This window comes from Copadichromis virginalis, linkage group LG23 (assembly GCF_057382275.1).
Source record: "Copadichromis virginalis isolate Kocher_CV1m ecotype Utaka linkage group LG23, C_Virginalis_male_GT1.1, whole genome shotgun sequence".
Lineage (NCBI taxonomy): Eukaryota > Metazoa > Chordata > Actinopteri > Cichliformes > Cichlidae > Copadichromis > Copadichromis virginalis.
The window spans coordinates 15,515,559-15,538,301 of record NC_140639.1 but is presented as its reverse complement, the minus strand read 5'-3'; the positions used below and the strand labels follow the sequence as shown (position 1 = coordinate 15,538,301).

The 22,743-nt window shown below is 41.2% G+C and overlaps 2 protein-coding genes across 3 annotated transcripts in view; one reads left to right on the top strand and one right to left on the bottom strand.

The window, feature by feature from the left end:
- Positions 1-223: 223 nt before the first annotated feature.
- Positions 224-2,118, top strand: gadd45ab (growth arrest and DNA-damage-inducible, alpha, b). Its single transcript, XM_085449000.1, has 4 exons — positions 224-380; positions 687-788; positions 890-1,097; positions 1,302-2,118. Exons 1-4 carry the CDS (start codon positions 331-333, stop codon positions 1,413-1,415), a joined length of 474 nt encoding a protein of 157 aa, XP_085305126.1. The 5' UTR covers positions 224-330; the 3' UTR covers positions 1,416-2,118.
- A 2,209-nt stretch (positions 2,119-4,327) lies between these two features.
- The window catches only part of gng12b (guanine nucleotide binding protein (G protein), gamma 12b), a 30,543-nt gene continuing 12,127 nt past the window's right edge, over positions 4,328-22,743 (bottom strand). For both annotated transcript variants that reach the window (XM_085448933.1, XM_085448934.1), the window contains 2 exons: positions 6,462-6,582; positions 4,328-6,360 (listed from right to left, as the gene is read on the bottom strand). In XM_085448933.1, coding sequence (XP_085305059.1) covers positions 6,235-6,360; positions 6,462-6,554 — 219 coding nt within the window. In that variant the 5' untranslated portion in view covers positions 6,555-6,582 and the 3' untranslated portion in view covers positions 4,328-6,234. The remainder of the gene's footprint in view (positions 6,361-6,461; positions 6,583-22,743) is intronic.

Here is a 22,743-nt window from a genome sequence, read left to right as displayed (position 1 = left end):
AATAAAATGTTTGGTTAGTTGCTGTAATTCTGAAAATGCCTCGTGATTACTGACGAATTGGTTTTACTATATTTCCAGAAACTAGTTCTGATTATTCTCATATTAGTCATTGTCCTGTTATGGCCACGGGATGTCGCTTTCTTCTAAGCACAGGGTCAATGTGAATCACGTGACCAGTCATCCACAACTGGGTAGGCTTTATGCAAATGAGTTCTGCGTACACAGGATTTTTACTACTGGAACCCGGACGCTCCGAGCACAGCGAGAGTCTCACTAGACAACAGAGGACGCACAGATTCCGCTCTGGACATTATACCAAGACCCGGTTGGATGTGCAATATGACTTTTGAAGATACCAGTGGAGATAATTCAACAGAAAGGTTAGCTTTGCGTTGAACTCTGCATTTTCCTTTAATTTAATTCTGTTTTTAATACGAATTTAGAAACTTTTTGTTAGAATTATTGGTTTGCAGATATAATTGCACACTGCCCTTTGTGACCGACATTCAGCCCTATTATATTGAGCCGTCCCCCGGTTCTTGCATTTGTATCACACATGCAACGTTACATCACGAGCTGGCATTCACATGTCACGTGAACGGCGTTAGATGGAAAATTGGGGCATCAAATCTTAAACTAACAGCCTCTCTGATCATGCGCGTTCTGTTAAACTTTTGTTTCTTTAGAATGGACTCGGTGGCTACAGCGTTAGAGGAGGTCCTGAGCTCTGCATTGCCTCAGGGTTGCATCACTGTCGGAGTTTATGAAGCAGCAAAGTCACTCAATGTGTAAGTTGATAGTAAGCTCGCTACTGCCGCACTATGAAAAACTAGCTGGGATGAGCATGAAGTAGTAATGTTTGCTTTATCTTTTTCCTCATTGCTTTTAGGGATCCAGACAATGTGGTGTTGTGTCTACTGGCCACAGATGATGAGGAGGATGTGGCTCTGCAGATTCACTTTACCTTGATACAGGCATTCTGCTGCGAGAATGACATCAACATCCTGCGTGTGAGCAACATGAGGCGTCTGGCAGAGATACTCGGCGGAGTGAAGCCTGGAGGAGAGCCAATGGACTTGCACTGTGTTCTAGTTACTGTAAGTACTGTTACTCACGTCCGTGTAGTTTAAACCTTGGGAATATTGCTCATTTCCTTTTGAGCAATCAAATGTACCTGGGGTTTATTGCTTCTCGTTTCTGCTGTCAGCACTTGGGAGTTGGCATCAGTTATGCAATCTGAATTATTATTTGCAAGTTTCATAAAAGAACAGATGGTAACCGCTTTGCTCTTTCCTGTGCAGAATCCGCAGTCATCCCCGTGGAAGGACCCTGCACTGAGCAAGTTGAACAGATTCTGCAGAGACTGCCGGTGTTTGGATCAGTGGGTGCCTGTTATCAACCTTCCTGACCGATGAAGCTGCTTGGAATATAAATGTATTGTGTGCAATGGGGAAAAAGTAACTGCCTAAGGCCTGTGTTAATGTCTGTGTTGGACTTGATTGGAAAGCACCCCAGAGAGAGAGAAGTGGAGAGGGAGCGACGGGAGAGTTAGGAGAAGGAAGGGGGGGAAAAAAGAGCACAAGCGTTCCAACAAATTTACCAGGTCAGGGTGAACTTGTGGGCCAAGGAAGAGTGACTCAGCTGTCTGGGTTCCCGGATTTTAACGTATGACTGCGCCTTTCTCTGCCGAGAAAGAATAATTTTCGAGGAAACTGAATCATGTGAGCATGGAGCACACGTGGTGCCGAGCACAGGCGCATGGACTGGGGGAAAAGCCGACAGAGTGTCTCAGCTGACAAGACTCCAGGAACTGGACCACAACAGAGTGGATCAGTCAGCTGTCAGCTTGAAAAACTCCTCATGAAAATTTGACCAAATTGACTCAGCATTTCTTCAAGAGAACATTTACTTAATCTTATTTAAAAACTTGTCACTTTGATAACTCTGATAACTCAAAAGGGAAAGTTTTCACAGTTTATTATTATTATTATTATTATGGACAATACAATGTTTGTCCGGTAACTTGTTATGTTATTAATTTAATAAGTTATATTTATTGTGCATAGTTGAAAAGATTGTGCCTTGAAAATTTGAATAAAATAACATTTAAAAACAGTTCTCAGATGGGTTTTGCTTTACCTTTTCAGCAACTACTCCATCCGTGCACTTTTAGAAAATCATGCATGAATTTCCTGACATTTGGAGTTTGTTGTTACATGTCACAAGGGAAGTGACTCGTTTATTTATTTACTTGACATATGCTTTCGCTTTTCTTTTCTTTTGCATTTCAGCATAAAGCCAACCTGTTTAGGAGGGTGTACAACAAAGACAGAAGTGGAGTAGCTAACGTGTTTTCGGTAATCCACATGGTCTGAGAAGGAACTAGAGTTGTGCACCTCATCTGGGCTTTGTTTCCCAGCTTGAGGGGGGAAAAAAAATCTAGCCTGTGGCAGAAAAATGGACAACTACAAGTCTTTTCAGACCAGATTAGCTGGCTTTGAAATGTGCTGCAGGCATTAGGTTTCTTGAAATAAAGTTTACTCCTGCATGGGAACCCTAGTAAACGTTGACCTTTTGCACATCTTGGAGATCTTATTACACAGAGGGGTGGAGAATTCCCATTGTAGTCAAATCTAAGTGGGATGGGGCTCATTGTGACAGCTCCTTCTTCACACCCCTCTGCATTCACGCAATCAGTGCTAAATTTACTGCTGAGAGAATTAAAAATAGCAGTGAGGCATGAAAAAAAAATGTTGAAGACCTCTTTCAGGCTGTAAAAAGAGAAAACCAGAACTTATGGTGCTTGCACAGAGTTAGAAAGGACAAAGGTTTCCACACAGAGCGTCACGAGACAAAGGATGCATGAGTCAGGGCTATTCAGCTCTATTGCTAGAGCTGTACAGTACTTTAGCTTTATGCCTAAAAATAGCCACATGAATAGAGGCATACCCTCTGACCACTGGCAATAATAGTTCTTGTAATTAACATGCAGTGTACGCACAGAGACTGACCCACTGAAGAGATGTCAGTTTGCAGGCAGGGATATCACAAAGACAACATTCCTGTCAAGCGGAGGGCTAACAGATGGGGAGGGAAAACTGGGTCAAAAAGGGACTGGAAGACTGAGGAGGATTGTGGGGTATGACAGAAGCTACACGGTCTGTGGTTGTCTTAAACTGACCGCAATAAACAAGAAAATTTTGCAAATCTGATAAACTGTATAGAAGTCTGTACATGTAAATAACGTTAACCTTGATAGAATTTTTAGATCTGAAGAGGTTTTTTAGGTTGTTAAACAATATCAGAAATAGTAGAGTCTGATCTGTATGACATGACACCTCCTGAAAATCAGTTTGATCACTGAAAGGCCTTCCTGACACTGAGGGAGGAGCTTCTAAAAGTAGGTGAGATAATGGAGATAGTGGATTATTGGCTTATCCCAGGGCTTCTTCATTACCAGGTAACACTATCACTGCAAATGATGCTGCTACAAAAGCCAGCCATGTAAGTCATCTGACTCGAGTGGGGATTACATGAATGTGGGCCAACAAATATGGCCTGACCTGATTGTGGATGTAACATCGCACCTGAGAAGACTGAGACAGGAGATAAAAGGGTGCTCACAGAAGTAGGGATTATTGCATAACATGGTACTCATGGCTTACGGGCATGTAAACAACTTTGCTGAGAAATTAGAACAATCAAAAATGTTTGGGTCTTTGACCTGATTCACTCACCCACTTGTCTAAACATTGTGACTTGTGATTCAGACAAAGGAGTAATATTCATGTTGTTACAATAAGACATTTTCTATATAATTACAGTGGTGGGCGTGCATATAAAACATGCTCAAACTCTCAATTAATGAGGTCAGCAACCCCTCATAGCCAAAAGCTCAAGCTCCAAATTGCTTTAGATGCTCGATATCAGGACATTTTTCTGCTCTCGGCTCTACATAATGTCAGTGAGAGTGGATATCCCTACTATGAATTTCTTAATGTCAGGAACACAGCTACAGCTACAACCACAGCTGTTCAAACCCTGCTGTTTACAAGGGGCAGCCAATCAGCAGATAGCTTGCTTAAAAGGTAGTTCAGTTTGTTTTAGATGTTGGATTCACTTAAGATCTGCACCAATGCTCAGTCTAAGACAAATAAGGATCATCATGAACTTTAAATGACGAAAACCTACTATTGTAAAGTCCAATATCAAACATATGGAGCCGAAAAATGAACACTGTAGACCCTCCATTTGATTATATAAATGATGATTCATGCAATGAAAATGTCTAAAACAGGCTTATGTAAATTTAGTTGAATAATTTAACTTGTTTTCCATATTTATTTGCATTGAATATATGCAACAACAGGCAAAGGTTTGAATATGACAGAAAGCTGTTATTGACACCACGTGTGAGAAACCACAGACTTATCAACAAAAACATAAATCCATACAGACTGATCAAAATCAACCAGATGTATCGTTAACACAGCAACACGTAACACTTTTTAATCCCAAACATTGAAATCATGAAACAAAATAGAAAGTCAAATGTTAAGGTTTGACTGAAACCTGAAAAGAACATTTACAAGCAAGCACATACTCTGGTACATGGGCACAGTGTTACAAGCCTTTAGTAAGATATACCCCATATATCTCTTAATTCACCTAAAGAATCTTATAATTCACAGTTTTAGACAACAGCACTTATGTGACTTAAAGGTAGTCAAGAGGTTAAAGTAGGATTAACTTCATTATTAAGGCCCTGGCTGGTAAAATTACAAGAGTAGTTGCTCATGTTTTAGCAAGAGTATAGCTCACAAATGACATAAAGTTGCAGCTATGTCAACATGATATAATCAAAGGAAGTTTGAGCTGTAAACATGAAATGTTTCAAACTCATAACAGTCATTTGGTGTTCATTAGTTTCACAGTGCCTGAAGTGTACAAACAAGAAGCCTCAGGTCTGCAGACAGAAGCAGCGAAACTAGATCTGATGAGTCTGATTACTGTAAATATTTTTCTTCTACAGTAACGGCTTCATGGCAAGGTTAAGGTTTACTCCATTTAAGAGTGTCATCCTCCAAGTACTTGCATCGTAAGACTTACAGATATCATGTTCGTGTTCTTTTATCGCTCTCCGCTGAATACAACCAAAGTTGCAAAAACAGCAAGCTTACAGCAAAATTAAGCATCAATTCATCCTGAAATATTGGCACTGCACTGTACAAGTGCACCACATCATTTTTTGAAATGTCTAAAAAAATCAAAATCTGAATTATATTTGAACAAACTCTTTGCATCTCTGGAAAGGTTATATAAGGTTAGATATAAGAGACACGTATGATCGAGTAATCCCTATGATCTAAAAGCTCAGCCTTCAGACTGCTCTAAGCACAGCTTCAGGCAGTCCCCCTCCCTCTTGGGCAATAAGGTATGGTGCAGAAGCCCCACCTACTTGTGAGAGGCAGCCAATCAGATTAAACGTGACATAAGAGGAGGGGAATAGGAAGTAAAGTAGAATGCACAAAAACTAAGGAATATTTTAAATTGTAAAATCATATAAAACTACTGTAGTAGAGTCTAAGAATAAAATGCGGAGCTGGAAATTATCATAATGGGTCTCCTTTGATGATTTTAGACCATTTCTTCTGAGTCAAAATGCGTGACAATAAAAAGTACATCAGTGGTTATGGACCTCCCTTTCTGTTTATCCCGGAAATGCAGGTCCATTAGAGTTTGGACAGTTAACTCATCTGACAGGATATCATTATCTTGTTAATTGTCTCATTCTGAACAGAATACAAACCGTTTCCTGATGAAAGCAAGAAGTGAAAACCCAAAGCCTAAATCTGATTAGACCAATGACTTGAAGGGGGCTTGTTTATACGTGCTGTCATAATTACAGTCATCAACTCTCCCAACTCTCAGCTCCTTTCAGGCTGAGGTCTGTGGCCTTCCAGATCCTGTCAGATTACAGTGCAGACAAACAAAAGCCACCACTTTTAATCATCTTTGTTAGAGCCGCAGCTTTGATCAGAGGCAACGGCTTCAGCCTTCTGCCCGTTCTTTGGTGTCACAGCTATTTGACTAAAAGGCAGAGAGGACTACATTCCTTATCAAACTCAAGCAGGCATGTGAAAAAGTTAAGGGGTATACTGGCCTTAAGGCAAGTTGTGAGCAGAGCTTTTACACATAGGATTTAGCATCAAAAGCAAGAGTTCAGGTGTTTCCCTACAAAACTGTGCAAGGCTTCTTGTCCTTGAAAGGGTTTTCTGAAGCAGGGATACCCATTAGCAGCGGGTCATTCTTGGCGTGCTCTCCACAGTAGCGCATCAGCTCCGATGAAGCCTTGGACACCTGCAAAGAAATCAGTAAATACACCAATCTCCTACAAAAAAAAAGAAAAAAAAAAAGAAAGTGGAACAGTCATAGTGGTGTGAATGTGACTGCAGACATACCTTTATCCTCTCGATGCTGGCTTCTATCCTCAGCTGCTGCACCGTCCGTCTGGCCTGAACTATGCTACTGGAGCTCTGCATTTTTGATGACATTGCAGTTTTTAGACAGCTGTGCTTAAACCTGTGTAAGACAAAATATGATCCTTACTGAATGCACGTTAATTAGTGTAGAGATGCATCTGGTATTTAGATAAAGGAAACCAAATAAACCACAGTCTAATTAATTTGTTGATATGCTGACTGGCAACAAGATGTTCCTGCGGGAGATTAAAGAAGTGACACAAAGGCCAAGCTGCTGCTAAAAATACATGCGAGGCTATAACAGCAACAAAACAGAATCTAAGTTGATGAACATAGACTTGATGCTATTAGTATATAGAGACGAATGAGCTTAGCATCAAGTCAAATTGCAGTTATTTGGCTTAAAAGCTGTATTCGATACCTCCCATGTCCCAGCTGCACATTACCTTTCTGCTAAGGTTACAGCATTTAAATGCAATATTAAGTTACAAAATTAAATGTTGAAAAAAATATTGTTTTAAAATGATACCAATAAGAGGAAAGATGTGAAATAGAGCTATAAAAGTTGAAACGGAGCAAGAAGGAATCTGGCTCGGACTAAAACAAAAGAACACAAAAAAGTCTCTTCTGCCAAAAAATTAATGCTGATGTACTAAGTGGGAAGTGCAATTTTATTTCATGACCCAACGACAAATCATTGTGGCATGATTTGTCATACCTGACATCAATTGGCTTGATTTTCCTCCACCTGCCATAAGATTCTCCCAGGAAAGTAAAAATCCAATCAAATGACAGATCACTTATTGACACTACACGAGGTGGTTCTAGACAAAACATCAAGGACCAATGGCTTTAACCATCTTTGAGATACAGTCTATATCACTGTGTATGTCTGCATAAAAATGTTGCAACAATCTATGTAATACATGAAATATTTCAGTTATTGGCAAGCACTCACTAACAAAAAAGGGCTGTAAGAAAAAATACAAAGCTGCATGTTTACGCATTAGAGGTTTTATGCATGATGTCCTTAGATATAAGAAATCAAGTTACTAAAATGTGGAAGCTGAAACAAACTCTATAACTGTGCAACTTCTCAGAAGTGGCAGTTGACCAAATCCTGAATTCATTCAATATGCGTAAAAGCTGTGACCCAACCCAGTTTCACAATTCCCACTTCCAGGATACATTGGTTTGCTTTTACCGACTCATTACGTCATTGCTCGTAGGGGAGGCGACACGCTGGCCATTTTTTACATTTAACTTTAGCCAACTGTCAGGCAGAATTCAAAGGGGAAGCAGTCTTTGAACAAATCCTCGTGTTTCCTTTCTGTTTTCTCCACTAAAAGCAATTTCCTTTAAAAACCAGAAACAGTCTCTAACGCAAGAGTAACACAATGTCTTGTATTCAAAGTTAGAGTAAAACACAGTAAATGCACTGTTGAGCAATTTTATTGAGAACTTAAACTGTGCATAGCAATTGTTCAGCTGATAATTTGCAGCTTTTGTTCCTGGAACACATTAAGAAAACACAGCAGAGAGCAGCTCTGTGGGACTGACAAAAATAACCTTTGGCATGTGGTGCAGTAAATGTTAGCTCTGTGCTCTGATGCAGGATATTACGGAGGAGGGGAACACGCTGAAACGGAAGGGAGATGAAACATGGGCAACTGCAGAACTGCCTACAGAAAAAAAGACAAGACCATACATCTCTCTAACCCCCCCCCCCCCCCCTCACCCACCCACTCCTTTCCGCTTCCTCCACAGGAAGCAGTATCGCCTGTTACCCTCCAAAGTATAAATGATTAAATATGGGGTGGAGGTGCTAAAAATAGAAGCTACAGACATGGGATAATAACCTAGGATAGAGAAAGTGTAGCTGTTATTGCTGGAGTGCAAGGCTTTTGCAAGGCAGTTGTCAAGGTAGCTTTCCTGAAAACCTGCATGCTGACATTAAAACCAAAAGCACGATTGCACATATTTACTGTCAGGCTCGTGTACAACATTCTGGACCTGTGTACTCATTGTACAAAGGAAGTTACCACTTCATGTCATGCATCTCTCGTCAACACAGCTGTGCTGGCCAGGCAGGAGTGGACTCTGAAAAAGGTTAGAGCTGCGTCACAGCAGGGTTAGTAACTACCCACTAACGTCTGCACGGACACTGTGTGACGCTGGCTGTTACTATCAAGCCCTGAGACCAGAAACATAAAAGTGCTGGGTAACAGTGACTGTTTACACTGATCTAAACATTAGATTTTTGAGATGGAAGTGTAGAGACCTTTCATCTTGCAACACAAGTCACAGACTAAAAAACATCTAAGGTATTTAGGGCATCCATACCTATCCTGGTATGGCTGTGTAGGTTTACTTGCAGCTTGCATGTTTAATGTTAGTATAGCAAAGGGCACTATGCCCTAAAAAACTGTGACCCCCTGTTGCATATTATTCCCCATACAAACTGCCATAATAAGTACACTTTAGAGTCCAAAAAACTCTTTCCCAACTAAGCAGCTTATCCTTCTAAATATTGCAATCCTGCTTAGCACATTTTATGCCTAAATGAAAAGGAATGCTGCACAAACATGCTACAGCTAGCATGAGTAACCTGTTTGGAATTTCAAATATTATAGCAGATATACTGATCCAAAAGAAAACTTCTATAGGTGTACTACTTTGCTCATATAAAACTGGGTCAAGGGAATTAAAGAATTTAATAGATAAACAAATTCAGTAATGGAATTGCTGTCAATTAGACGCATAATTAAGAAGATCCACTTAAGATTGCACTAGTTGTATGACAGCTTTGAAAGTGAAGCAGATTGGTGGCTTTCAGATTGTTTAGGTGAAGCAACTTTTAGCTATTGTTCCCTCACTGGTTATGCCTTAAACCATTAGGCAAGAAAGCAAGTAAACCTGGCTATGCCTCACATTTCCAGCAGACCAGGTGTGTCTACCCTGGAGCCGAGTACCTGAACTTAATCAAAACCCTGACCAAAAACAAGCCACACTCCATTCTTCAGAGAGATGCTCCACCCTGCATTTTTCTGGAGAATGATACATACTGCAGCAGGACAATGAATCCAAACACACCTCAAAGCTTTGAGGGCCTACTTGAACACCAAAGTAGACCAGGGAGTGTGGACTGCTACCTGACCTCAACCTCAAAGAGCATTTGTGGGGGCACTTCAAAGACAAGTATTCCTGGCATCTCAAGAAGTTCAGTGGAACACTGTCAGATCATGCCAGTTTGTGTCCATGATGTTATTAAAATACAAAGAGTGAAATAAAAACCATTCTGAAATAAATGTACTTTTTTTCTAGAGATTCAGCTTCTCACTTAAACTATTAGGCAAGAAAGAAAGCAGAACTTATTTATACAGCACATTTCATTCTAGGTGGATTCACAATGTGCTGCACAAAGCACGAGCTACCACAGAGGCTGCAGGCACAAACCTAGTCAGATAATATGAAACTAAGTCAACAGACTGACGTGAGCAAGTGAATAAATAAAATAACTAAGAATATACCCATAAGATCCATAACACTTCACCACTTTTGACTGATGTCCCAGAATAAGCAGGCAATGAAGAAGAAAAAAAAGTATTAGGGGTTTAGTTCTAAAACAAGCAAAAGCCAATACAATGACCTCAGTACAGGTGCTATAGTGGTCATATTTCCTGTAGAGCTGAAATTAGGATGTTTACCTGATAATCCTTTGAGCTGCACATCCAGACAACTAAAAGTAAAAGCATGGACAATTCTTTCTGCACATTAAACAGATAAAAGGTTTAAAACCTTTGTGCTATTTCCCGATTTATCAAATTGCTTGATTTATTTTGGCTCTGCTGCTGATTTGTGAAAAGATTTGTAACCTATACCACTTTCTATAGAAAGCTGTAAAAAGTTCATAAGAAAAACAAAGTGAAATTATTTGCAATAAAAAATAAGTTCCAGGTTACCAAAAAAAAAAAAAAAAAAAAAAAAAAAAAACTCATGAGAACAGCTAAAAAGTAGCTGCTGGGAGGTGATCGTCCACCAGTCACAGAGACGTGGAGACCGCAGAGACCAGATGTGGCATACTGTCTTCAGCAGCCAGACTGAAAGAGGTGAATGGGTTTACAGATCCTTCCAGCAGGATTGGTTCATCACACACAGACTCTGCTGTGCAACTTCGTTCAAAGGAACTGTCTGATACAGGGAGGTCCCTCTCCTGAAATGAGCTGGATTCCAAGTAATCCCTTATTATAAGTCAAGGCAGTGACTAGTGTTACAGTAACCCTGCTGCTTCTGAGGGATCAAAATAAACTAATTACTTCTAAATTTCATGCATGTCAATAATGTGACTTTTGTTGTAGGTTCTCTTTAAGATTCTGACCGTACTAAAGCTATTTGAATAAAATGAGTATTTTTATATTTCTTGAAGAAGAAAAAAAACTCCCATACTTTTCCCGTAATATGTATGTACTGTAGTGAGGCAAACCGGACTGGTTTATAGCATGCATACTCAAATACAAGAAACGTTTAACCTGGATTTGCCCCAAAGTCAAAAAACATAAACAAGCTCATTTGCCCCGAATGAGCTTGTTTATGTTTTATACTTCTTGAAAAACATGAAGTATTCCTGAGTTAAAACCACCACTGCACTATATGCAGATAGTTCCTACTGCAAGGAACACTTTTTAGTACACTAGAAATTTTATTTTTGAAATAAGACCTCAATTAAACAAATGCGTGGTTTAAAAAAAAAGAAAAAAAAAAAAGTGCACTCATTCCAGTAAAACAAACATAAACAAGTAGTGAACTTTTATCACTGCGGGTGTGTGATTCCAAGTGCGGCAGAGTCTTTAAGATCCTGCTAGCCAAAAGAATGTCTGAAATGTCTTCAGCTGTGTTGCGCCTGTCTGCATCTAGCGTGTGTGCTTATGTGTGGCAAATGTAAACATGTGGCATACTGAAAGGATTGATGAAAACATATTTGAAGTTTTACAGCAGAGGGCTTACTTTGATGTGGCTTCAGGGCTTTTGCACAGGTGGGCCCTCACAGTGCCAGCACAGAGGTCCTGCAGAGTTTATGACAGCAGCTTTTGCCCTTTAGTGTGTAATAGTGCACACAGATCTGCTGCCTGACCAAATACTCTAATGACCTAATGACATATCATATGCCCATATGTGTACTGAAATACTCCTTAGCTGTTATTATCATTTCTTTGGTCCATATGGTCCTCCCTAACCCTAACAAGCTCAAAGCGGGAGTGATTGCTACAAAAATTTGCAAAACTCATTAATGAAAGCTCAAACTATTCCCGTTTCCATCCGTGACTAGCAAGAGTTCAAGAATTGGCTGTTGGTGCTGCAAATTCTTCATTTTTTAAAATTATGTTCTGTGTTTAACCTTTCTGAGACAATTCTTTTTTTCTTTTTTTTTCAAGAGTGAAATGGTCAAGAGGGTGGAAAAAGATAGGCACACGCAAACATACAACTGAACAAATTAATTTTCGGTGCAACATTCAAAAGCATGGGTACCGTTTTCTTGATGCTTTACAAATGACTTAAATTGCCCCACTGCATGCTTCTCATGCTCTCTTTTTTTTTTTGGCATGTTCCAGTTCCAAAGCCTCACTTGGCATCTCCCTTTCTCACCTACAGTGACTCCAAGACCCACAGTTTGAGAAGTGAACTTGTTATTTAACTGACATTTTGGTCTGTTTTCTGGTTTTTGACGTGCAAACCTTAGGCTAATTAGAGATTTATTGCGCCGTTATATCGATACACCTCGTTCTCATTCCCCAGGCACCATTTAGTGGTATTTTATTAAATTTGTGACTCATTTAGGTACAAAGTGTCCTGTCCTGTGGCACTGGGTAATGGCAGGTTGGGTTACTGAAGTGGCTTTCATTTCCAAACAGAGTTACTGTGAAGTGAGCAATTTTAAGCTTTTTTTTTTTTTTTTTTTTTTTTTTAAACACGAGTTATGAGAGTAACCACAAAAGTAAAAAGCTAGTGAGAACAAAAAGTAACAGAAAACCAAACTGTAAGAGTTCCCAAGGTGATGCACTTCCACCTGCATGTGCGCCCAACCTGCAGTGTCTCCATGCCTCCGTGCTTTGAGAAGCACTGCAATAGAATACTGAAGCCTGTTATTTAGCTGGCTTACAGCCCACTTGCTGGTCTTTGATTTGCATGTTTCAGGCTAATTACAGCTCTAGATTTTTATGCATCGATTCAGCTCATTCTCATCCCCAGGCTTTTAGTTCTGTTTTACTAAATAAGCTCACATGGCTCATTTAGGAACAAGGTTAGCTTCCGGACCCTTACGCACTGGGTGATGACATTAGTGATATGTGGGTGTAACGGAAAACTCCTACAAGCAAGGTTACTATTGTGAGAGGGCATATTTCAACTTGAAAAACAGTATTTTCCTAACCCTAATCGACAGGAGTCTTCTCCCACCCCCATTCTCTGCGGCCTGCTGGAGCGGGAGGGCTAGTAGGAGGAGTTGGCCGTCCGACTGCGGTCTGGGGTGTGGGGCCTCCCTGCTGCTGCGGAGTCGGGGTGGTCTGCCTCTCCCCACCGCAGGGAAAAGGGTAACACCACCTGGGTCTGGGTGCAATTCCCCCCTCCAGGGGCAAGGGTACCTAGACCCGGTTTGTAGAGTAAGCTTGGGGAGTGTGATTGTGTGTACAGCGTCTCTTTATGTCTGTCTCCACGTTGGTTGAGTGTGGAGTGAGTGCATATGAGAGCATGAGGGTGGGAATGGATGTTTGTGTCTGTGTGTGCCTGTATGTCTGTGTCTATATGTCAGGTTGGGTATCAGACGCCACCTCTCTGGGGACACCTCAGGCCCTCCAAGGTTTGGAGGCCTATCTCCACCCACCACCACTTCCCCTGCCGGTGGCGGACTCCCTCAGGTGTCGGTGTGTTGGTGGTTCTTTGTGTCTGGGGGTGGGCGTCCGGGTACACACCGGCTCACTCCTTGGCGGCCGCTTGTCGGGGCCTGGGGCCTGGGGCTCGCTCGGGCCCCTTTGGAGGTGGGGTGCCCCCGGCCTCTCGGCCTGGGGCTCGGTCACTCAGGCGCAGCTGGGGGCCGGCGGAGCTCACGGGCGCGTCACTGCAACTCCCCCTGACTTCTGCTCCGCGGCTGCTGGGCGAGCCCTCATCTGGGACTCTCCTCAGCTCTTACTGGAACAGTGGCGCGGCTGCCCCTCTGTTGGTCTTCCATGGTCTCTTGTGTTCTGGGGGCCTCTGGATGTCTGGAGTTTTGATCTCCTCCATACCCGCTTCACACCCTGGAGGACGGGGCTGTGGCCCCCCCACACTCCCTAGCAGATCATTACATGGAGAAACCTTTGGAATGCAAGCATGCTGATCCACACAGGTATGCACACATGGGTATTCACAGACACGGACTAAAGCTTTCTTGGCTGCTGCCTCAAAGCACACTGTGCGCTGTCTATCTTGCGTGCTGCACAATATCGTTTATTACTTAGTAAATACTGATATCTATGACTAGCTAGTTTATTGTGATGGTGCTTTGTTTTCTCTATTATTATGTTGCTCTTTGTTGTTTGCTGTCTCCTCTGTTTGTTTTTGTTTGTTTGTTTTTTGTTTTTTTTTTCTCCATACAGGTGACCCAGGAGTTTTTTTTTTTTTTCTCTCTCTTCCCCCCCCTTCTCACCGTCTCTTCTCCCCTTTGGTTTTCTTTCTTTCTCTCCCCCTCTCTCTCTCATTCATTCCCCCTGTCCTATTTATTAAAAAAAAAAAAAAAAAAAAAAAATGACAAAGGATGAACTGAAGCTCTGCCATCACGTAATGTCGCATACTGCTGTTTCTGATGTCATTTAGAAAAAAAAAAAAAAAAAAAAAAAAGAGAAGTGAAGTGAACTTGTTATTTAACTGACATTTTGGTCTGTTTTCTGGTTTTTGACGTGCAAACCTTAGGCTAATTAGAGATTTATTGCGCCGTTATATCGATACACCTCGTTCTCATTCCCCAGGCACCATTTAGTGGTATTTTATTAAATTTGTGACTCATTTAGGTACAAAGTGTCCTGTCCTGTGGCACTGGGTAATGGCAGGTTGGGTTACTGAAGTGGCTTTCATTTCCAAACAGAGTTACTGTGAAGTGAGCAATTTTAAGCTTTTTTTTTTTTTTTTTTTTTTTTTTTTAAACACGAGTTATGAGAGTAACCACAAAAGTAAAAAGCTAGTGAGAACAAAAAGTAACAGAAAACCAAACTGTAAGAGTTCCCAAGGTGATGCACTTCCACCTGCATGTGCGCCCAACCTGCAGTGTCTCCATGCCTCCGTGCTTTGAGAAGCACTGCAATAGAATACTGAAGCCTGTTATTTAGCTGGCTTACAGCCCACTTGCTGGTCTTTGATTTGCATGTTTCAGGCTAATTACAGCTCTAGATTTTTATGCATCGATTCAGCTCATTCTCATCCCCAGGCTTTTAGTTCTGTTTTACTAAATAAGCTCACATGGCTCATTTAGGAACAAGGTTAGCTTCCGGACCCTTACGCACTGGGTGATGACATTAGTGATATGTGGGTGTAACGGAAAACTCCTACAAGCAAGGTTACTATTGTGAGAGGGCATATTTCAACTTGAAAAACAGTATTTTCCTAACCCTAATCAACAGGAAAAGGACCTTGAAAAATAAAGCAAATCAGCAAGTGGAGAAAATAAACAAAGTGCAAGCAGGACACGCACCAGGGTATTCATCCTGATAACAGGGTTTGGGTTAGAACTGACGCATTGCCTGTCAACAGTGTGGCAGTGTCATGAAAAAGCACTCCCCCCTTCCTGATTTCTTTTTTTAATATTCATCACACTTACAGATAATCAACAAATAACAACAATAGACAAAGATAACCGGAATAAAAACAAAATGCATTTTTTACATGATGATTCAATTCAGAGTTAACTCATTAATTAACCATATTGTTTGGAAAGCTGAGCTCAATTTCAATAGAGACACAAGTGTAATTATTTCAAATACTGTTGAATCAAGAAATCACTTAATCTGAACCTGTCTGATAATATGAAGTAAGCTAAAAGATCTATAAACGCAACACATCATACCACGATCTAAAGAACAAATGAGAAACAATGTTATTTATATCTATTAGTCTGGAAAGACTAATAGCCAGATTGCAAGCCGTTCAAGGTTCAAGGTTCTTTATTTGTTATCCACAAATGACAAAAACTGGGATCAGTGGTGAAGACTAAGGAGCTGGTGGTGGACTTCAGAAGGGGTCAGCACAGAGATTACAAGCCCATTATCATCAATGGAGCTCCAGTGGAGAGGGTGCAGTCCTTCAAGTATCTTGGTGTCCACATCTCCTCAGACCTGACATGGGCTGCCCACATTCAGGTCCAGACCAAAAAGGCTAGGCAGCGCCTGTATCACCTACGACAACTGAGGAAGTTCAGGGTCTCTCCAAAGATCCTCAGGATTTTCTATACAGGCTCTGTGGAGAGCATCCTCACACAGAACATGACATCGTGGTTTGGGAACAGCTGTGTGAAGGACCAAAAGGCTCTCCAGAGAGTGATCCGTACAGCAGAACGCTGCTGCAGGATTGCTCTCCCCCCGCTTCAGGACACCTACACCAGGAGATGCCGGACTAGAGCAGCGCAGATACTGAAGGACCCGTCCCATCCTGGCAACAAACTGTTCCAACTTCTGCAATCTGGTAGAAGGTTCCGCATCTTCCGGGCAAGGACAGAGAGACTCAAGAGGAGCTTCTATCCCCAAGCCATCCGTGCCCTAAACACACACACCCGCCCGCTCACATCATCTATAATTGACTGAGACAGGACTCTCTTCCAGACACTCTAAACCCAGGCACAATGTACATTTCAACTCCTTTAATTTTAAACATGTTTATATTGTCTATCCTGTAAAATAGTCAGATGTCTATTCATATTAATGTACAGAATTCGCCTGCTTGCAGTATTCACTGTGTGTTATACTTGTATAACTATGCATGTGACAAATAAAGAACCTTGAACCATCCCAGGAGTGGCCAGCCTACCAAAATTACTCCAGGAGCAAGAAAGAACCCAGAACTACGGACATGCAGCACTCACTTGTCTCTGTTAAGGTCAGTGTTCAGAATATTTATAAAAAAAAAAATTAAAAAAAAAGAGTGGGCAAAAATGGAATCTACTGGTGAGGTCCAAGGTGAAAACCACTGTTGACCAAAAACAACACGGAAAAAAACATTTTGATGAATAGATTCTGTGGACTGATGAGACAAAAGTTAATATTTCTGGAAGGTTTGCGTCCTGTTATATCTGGCATGAAACTAACACTAACACAGAAACAGCTCATGTCCTGAAGCTCAAGCTGGGCAACTCAAGAGTTGGGAGTTCGCCTTGTAATCGGAAGGTTGCCGGTTCGAGCCCCGGCTTGGACAGTCTCAATCGTTGTGTCCTTGGGCAAGACACTTCACCCGTTGCCTACTGGTGGTGGTCAGAGGGCCCGGTGGCGCCAGTGTTCGGCAGCCTCGCCTCTGTCAGTGCTCCCCAGGGCAGCTGTGGCTACAATGTAGCTTGCCATCACCAGTGTGTGAATGTGGGTGCAATGTGCTTTGGGGTCCTTAGGGACTAGGAAAGCGCTATACAAATACAGGCCATTTACCAAGTACAAATGATTCTGAAATACTCCAGCAAATTAAATGAATAAATTTTTTTTTAAATATGTAAAAGTCAAAGTCTGGACTTAAATCACATTGAGATGCTCAAAACCCCTCCAAAGTGGCTAAATTGAAAAAAATATATATATCAGCGAAGAAGCTATCACAGCTATCACAAACACGATAGAGTGCAAAGGGTGGCGCTACCAGTTATTACGTCTAGGGGGTAATTACTTCTTCGCAAAGGACCAGGTTTGGATATTTTTTGGCTTTTAATAAATCATATTTTCATTTCAAATCTTCATTTTGTCTTTACTCGGACTGTGTATGTCTAACATTACAAATTCTTTGATGATCTGAAGGATTCAGCACACATATGATAATATGTCAGTAAGCCATTAAGAGTGTTTGGTCAGGCAGATCTCTGTGCAATGTTACAAGCCAAAGGGGAGCAACTACAGCTTTGGATGGACTATGTAATTTCAATACTCTGCTGCAATATATCACTATTTATAATACTTAATTGCTTCAATAAAGAACAAATGCTTCATTAACTCCTATCTATTGCATACAAAGGTGTTATTCATTGTTTTGCCCAACTAAAGGCAGGCTACTAACCATGTCCTGTATGATTAGTTATCAGCTGCAGTTACAAAAGTGTTGCTCCGTGGGACACAGAGCACCTCTGTTATCTGTCCCTTACACTGAGACAACCCCGGCAGGCTCCACAGTCTACTCCTGGGCCAGGATCTGTGGCAGCCTCTACAATAAGCTCTGAGGCTTAGGCTCATTTGAGAGGCACAGTGACAATGCAGACAGGCTATCAGTATTGTGCCACACTCACAACAGCTATTTTTGCATTGTTCACAGCAGAGGCAACTGGGACAGGAGTTGTGAGCTTTTACAAGTTTAACTGCGCCCTCATGAGCACTAATCTCAGACAGCCTGATGTTATCAGGGAACCAGACTGCCCAGTCAGGCGTGCAGAGGAAAGAGACAGAGGCCTCCCAAAGAGAGACAAACACACAGCGTCTCTTCTGAGTGTTGGAGGAGGCAAACTGTATGACTAATGCTATAACATTTCAATGTGTGCATGAGCATCATCGATTACAAGCTTTGATGGTGACAGACTTTAAAGGCGTCGGCGGTGTTGTCCAAAAAGCTTTGAACACCTAACTGTGTGAAGTCAGCAGACATGAAAAGAATCACAGAAGGTGTCGGTGTTTGCGCTGCAGATTAAAAAGGAGATCGGGGTTCTGAGCCGCTGAGTCACAGGCTGCAAGTTTCTCTCTGAGCTTCTCACTTTACTTTACATCCATTTCCTGAACTACTGGCATGCAGATTTTTTTTCTTTTTTTTTTTTTTTTAAAACCAAGGGTGAGGTCAGATTTAGGACAACAGATTTTCACTCCAGTTTTCGTCTGCCTGTCCTTTCTTCCCACCTGGGCCCCATGCGCGGAAAAACAGGTTTCTTTTGAGAGCGTGTGCATGTTCGGTCACACAGCCTGCAGACAGGCGCAGCCGTTTAAAAGTTCAAAGCTTTGACTAATGTGCTTCTGATTCCCTGAGAAATAAGTTCATCTTGGTCTTTTTCATACACACCCTGTGGAGAGGTACAGTGAATGACATCTATAGATTAGAATGCTCTTTGAAGTTCTGGCAACTTGTCTTTTATGTACTTGGAATTTAGTGAAAGACAAGCAGCTAAAAAGCCCCAAACCAGGTGCTGCTCTCTTCTACTACACTTTATCATGCTGTATTCAGTTTCCTCCTCCCTCTGCTTTGATTATTTTCCAAAGAAATTAGATTTGGCTTTGGGAGATATTGCCTTTATTTGACAAATACAGAAGAGCAACAGACGGACAAAAGAGGAACTACCCCACCATGTCTGAAGCTAAATCTGGACGGCCAGATGCAAGACAACATGCCAGCCAGCAGCTGTTGCTATTAATATGGAAATTAATGTGGGTGGGGGTTATCATGCAAACCTGTTGCAAAACTCACTTTGAACATGTGTAATAAAAAGAGCTTTGAAACAACACTTTTTTAAAAACTTGTTGATTTTTTCATCCACCCACTTTGACTGCAATCCATCAACAGTTGTTTGATGGCTAACTTAAAAAAGTTTTCCATCTAAATCAGGGATGTCAAACTCATTTTACATTGCGAGCCACCTACAGCCCACTTTGATCTTAAGCGGGCCGGAGAAGTGAAACTCCCCTTTCTGAAGCCACATATTTGACTGTTTTCTACATCTTAAAGAAAAAGTTGCTGCGACAAAGAAAAGAAATCTGTCAGAAAGTTGAAATCTCTTTAGTACTGAATAGCAGAAATTAGGCTCTCTTGTCAGATGTCATTTTTTGGAGGAAAAAAAGGAGGCCAACAACACTGTACACAATGATAAACTGATGCGTAATGAGCAAGCAAATAAGGCAGAAAATAGAGATTTTTGATGGGAAACTGGTCTCAAAGTACACTGAGCGAAAGCTGTGAGGGAAGACAGCCAAAGTAAGTGGGAATTCATTACAATGTTTTTCAAACGTAAGGTGTAAAGTAGTCGTCTCCTTTTGCTGCTGGTTCAGTGAATTTTGGTTGGAGAGTGACAAAATCTGTAGTTTTGGAATCTGGGAGATGTTGGCTTCCCGCACCTGTTCGTTAATTGTTTGCCGATTTAGCTTTTTGGTGGTTGTTGAAATGGTTTTATGAGCTTTTAACTGAGATTCTGATGTTTCTGTTGTCTATATTCAAACAACAGATCTGGCGGTACATCACATTAAGCTAGATGTTCTCCCGCTTGCCCCCGATTGTTTAAAGCGATGTTCAAACAATCAAAATGCATTGTGGGAAATGTAGTTTATAGCCAACATATGCTTTAAGCAGCATACAGTAAATGTATTTGAAGACAATAATGCACAAGCTTTCGCGGGGGTTACGCTTGCAATATGTGAACTAAACGATCATTTGAGTCTTGTTACTAGCATCTGAAATGATGAACTTTCCTGAAATAGCACACATGAGTTTCCACTTCAAAATTAGTGACAAACTCCGAGTCATCACAAAGACATGTTATAGAGTGTGCACTCACATTTTTTACCACCTATTTGTTCATTTTAAAGTTAGAAGGCAACTATCTACTGATCCCAAGTAGTGCAAAGAAATGTATTCAGTATCTTTGTTTGACAGTAGTGAAAAGTTTAACATTTTAATATAATCGCCCAATCCTCCCTGACACCACGTTACTAGCGCCCTACTCCAGACAAGCCAGACATCCAGATTGAAGGGGACGGGGCGTCTGCAGGGATATTTCTGTGTTTATCCAGACTTTATTATCGTCACTTAGATTTTGGAAATGGTTAATAAGTCTGCTGTCAACCCTAAATCCTCCAGACAAGAATCTGTCTTGGCTCCAGGAAAGAGCCCTCAAGGCATGGCTGAGTGTAAGAGTTAATGAACCCTTAGTTAGTTCTGTCTGCTCACAGACAGTCATCGTCTTTGACTTATCTTGCTGCAAACAGCCACTCAGAGACAATTGAGCCACACAAAGGACGTCCATAATCAGAAAGCTAAAGACCCGTTTTACTTGTAAAAATGTTCTAACTGTGATCCAACTGTGATGGGCCCTACACAAAGTGGCTGAGTGTGTATGCATCTGTAAATGTGAGTATTCAGGATGTTATTTCCTGGTGAGTGTGAGACATGAAAGCAGTGGGATTTTTATGCCACTGATATCACTGCACACATGCACCAAGCTGTCTCCACCCGATCATGGGAGAAAAACTCCCACCACCACCAACAAAACAAAAAAAACCCCACTCTCAGCAATAGGCTGCATTTGCTGAAATCCCCAAAGGAAAGAAAAGTGAGCAGGATGGAGGAAAAAAAAAATAACAGCCTACTCTCTCCCACCAATACTTCCTGGAGCCTGGGGCAGTCCTGGATCTGCATGGGTCTCCCCGACAACTGAGCTTTGTCTAGACAGAAACCAATGCACCGCTCACCAGATAGGAATTCAGTAAACCCACAACCCCTCAGTCTCGCACCACCTTTAGCTCTCACATGGCACCCAACGTACAAGTCACAGCTCTCATTGTTTAAATAATCCAGCATTTACACTTCTAACCAACTGCACCACCCTGTTATTCATGAACAGAAATGGATGCATTTAGCTCCAAAGGGTTCTTTCTCTGCAAGAAGACCAACCCGTTTTACTCCCTACTTTGTGGGAAAATAAACAGGGAGAAGGAAATTCCTCTCAGTCCACATTAAACTGCAGCATCACATCACAAGACGCTTCACATTTAGCTTCAAAAACAGCAATACTGAACACAGACAGGGGTGTGAATGAACAGTTGAATAACATGTCAAACCAAGTAATCTACAACTTTTTTTTTTACATGCTCTGTTGCTCAAGGATAAACGTCAGCAGGTCGTCCTCCCTTGTATCACCATTACACATTCAGCTGACACTTCCATGCCATTCCTCCAAGGTTACCAACACACAGTGCTCTCACCTTTTCCCCACTTCCCCCCACACAGCATGCCTAACCATCACACATACACTTATTAGCTTACATGCATGCAAAGGTTGTTCTTTCTTTACTGGTTCTGCCAGAGAGGAAGGCTAACTCACTATACCTTTACTACTGGGTGGCAGGTTTAAACATTTTATATACATTCTATTATAAAATAAAATTTTGAGAACATTTAATAGCAGGCAGTACTTCACACTTCACTCAACCATTAAAAAAAAAGTGCAAAATAAGAAACCACATTTTGTGGCAACTCATTAGCATACATTTTATCAATGCTCAGTGCACATTTTCTGCAAAGAAAGCATGCGATTAAAAGGGTAAGAACGTGTAGGAAATTATGAGCATCCTGAGTCTAATTCTGAGTCTAATGATGGTAAAAATCTAATCTAGTATATTTTTTATTTATATTGTGGAGGGTGCAAAAGACTCCTGCAAAGACAATGCAGTCCATTACTTTTATAGATGATTTGTGTGTCCATCTTTTCAGATATTACTCTCCTTTCTACTCTTTTCCACTGCAATGCAAAGCAGGTCAGTGGAAAGTTGCTCCAATTACCCAGGATTAAAAAGGGAAGTTTATCTGAAGCTACTACTCATTTTTTTTAAATGTTATTTCTTTAATGATTTGTTGCTTTTAAATTTTAGTCACTTTCACTTTTAAAAAAAAAGAAAAGATGATTATTCTGTAACTGACATCAGCAAACACATTCATTCATTTGATCAGCTGCTGTGCTCGCAATTGCTACCAAGGTCAAAATGACCCCTTCCTCCTGAGGTTTGTCAGGACATTTCAATGAGACCCAGTTTATCTTCATGTAAGAACTCCATCCTGCAATTTAAAAAAGCAGGGATGATAACTGATCTACAACTAAAATAAGTTAAGCACTCTAAATGTGCTTGATTTCAGCACATAGACTGCAGACTCAAAGTTTTGGTGTTATCAGTGGTGTAGCACTAAAGTCTGAGCCCTATACATGTGCAGGCGCAGTGCCACCCCGCTTCTTTTGATGACTCCACTATCACACCTCCTACATAAAACTAAATCAAGCTAAATCTATGTGTCTGAAGTACTTATCCAGATT

Bases quoted from the DNA above. Each gene is read 5' to 3' on its own strand.
- gadd45ab (XM_085449000.1), top strand. From the start codon at position 331: ATGTGCAATATGACTTTTGAAGATACCAGTGGAGATAATTCAACAGAA. The intron at 789-889 runs GTAAGTTGATAG...CATTGCTTTTAG, and splicing joins GCAGCAAAGTCACTCAATGT to GGATCCAGACAATGTGGTGT. The intron at 1,098-1,301 runs GTAAGTACTGTT...TTTCCTGTGCAG, and splicing joins TGCACTGTGTTCTAGTTACT to AATCCGCAGTCATCCCCGTG.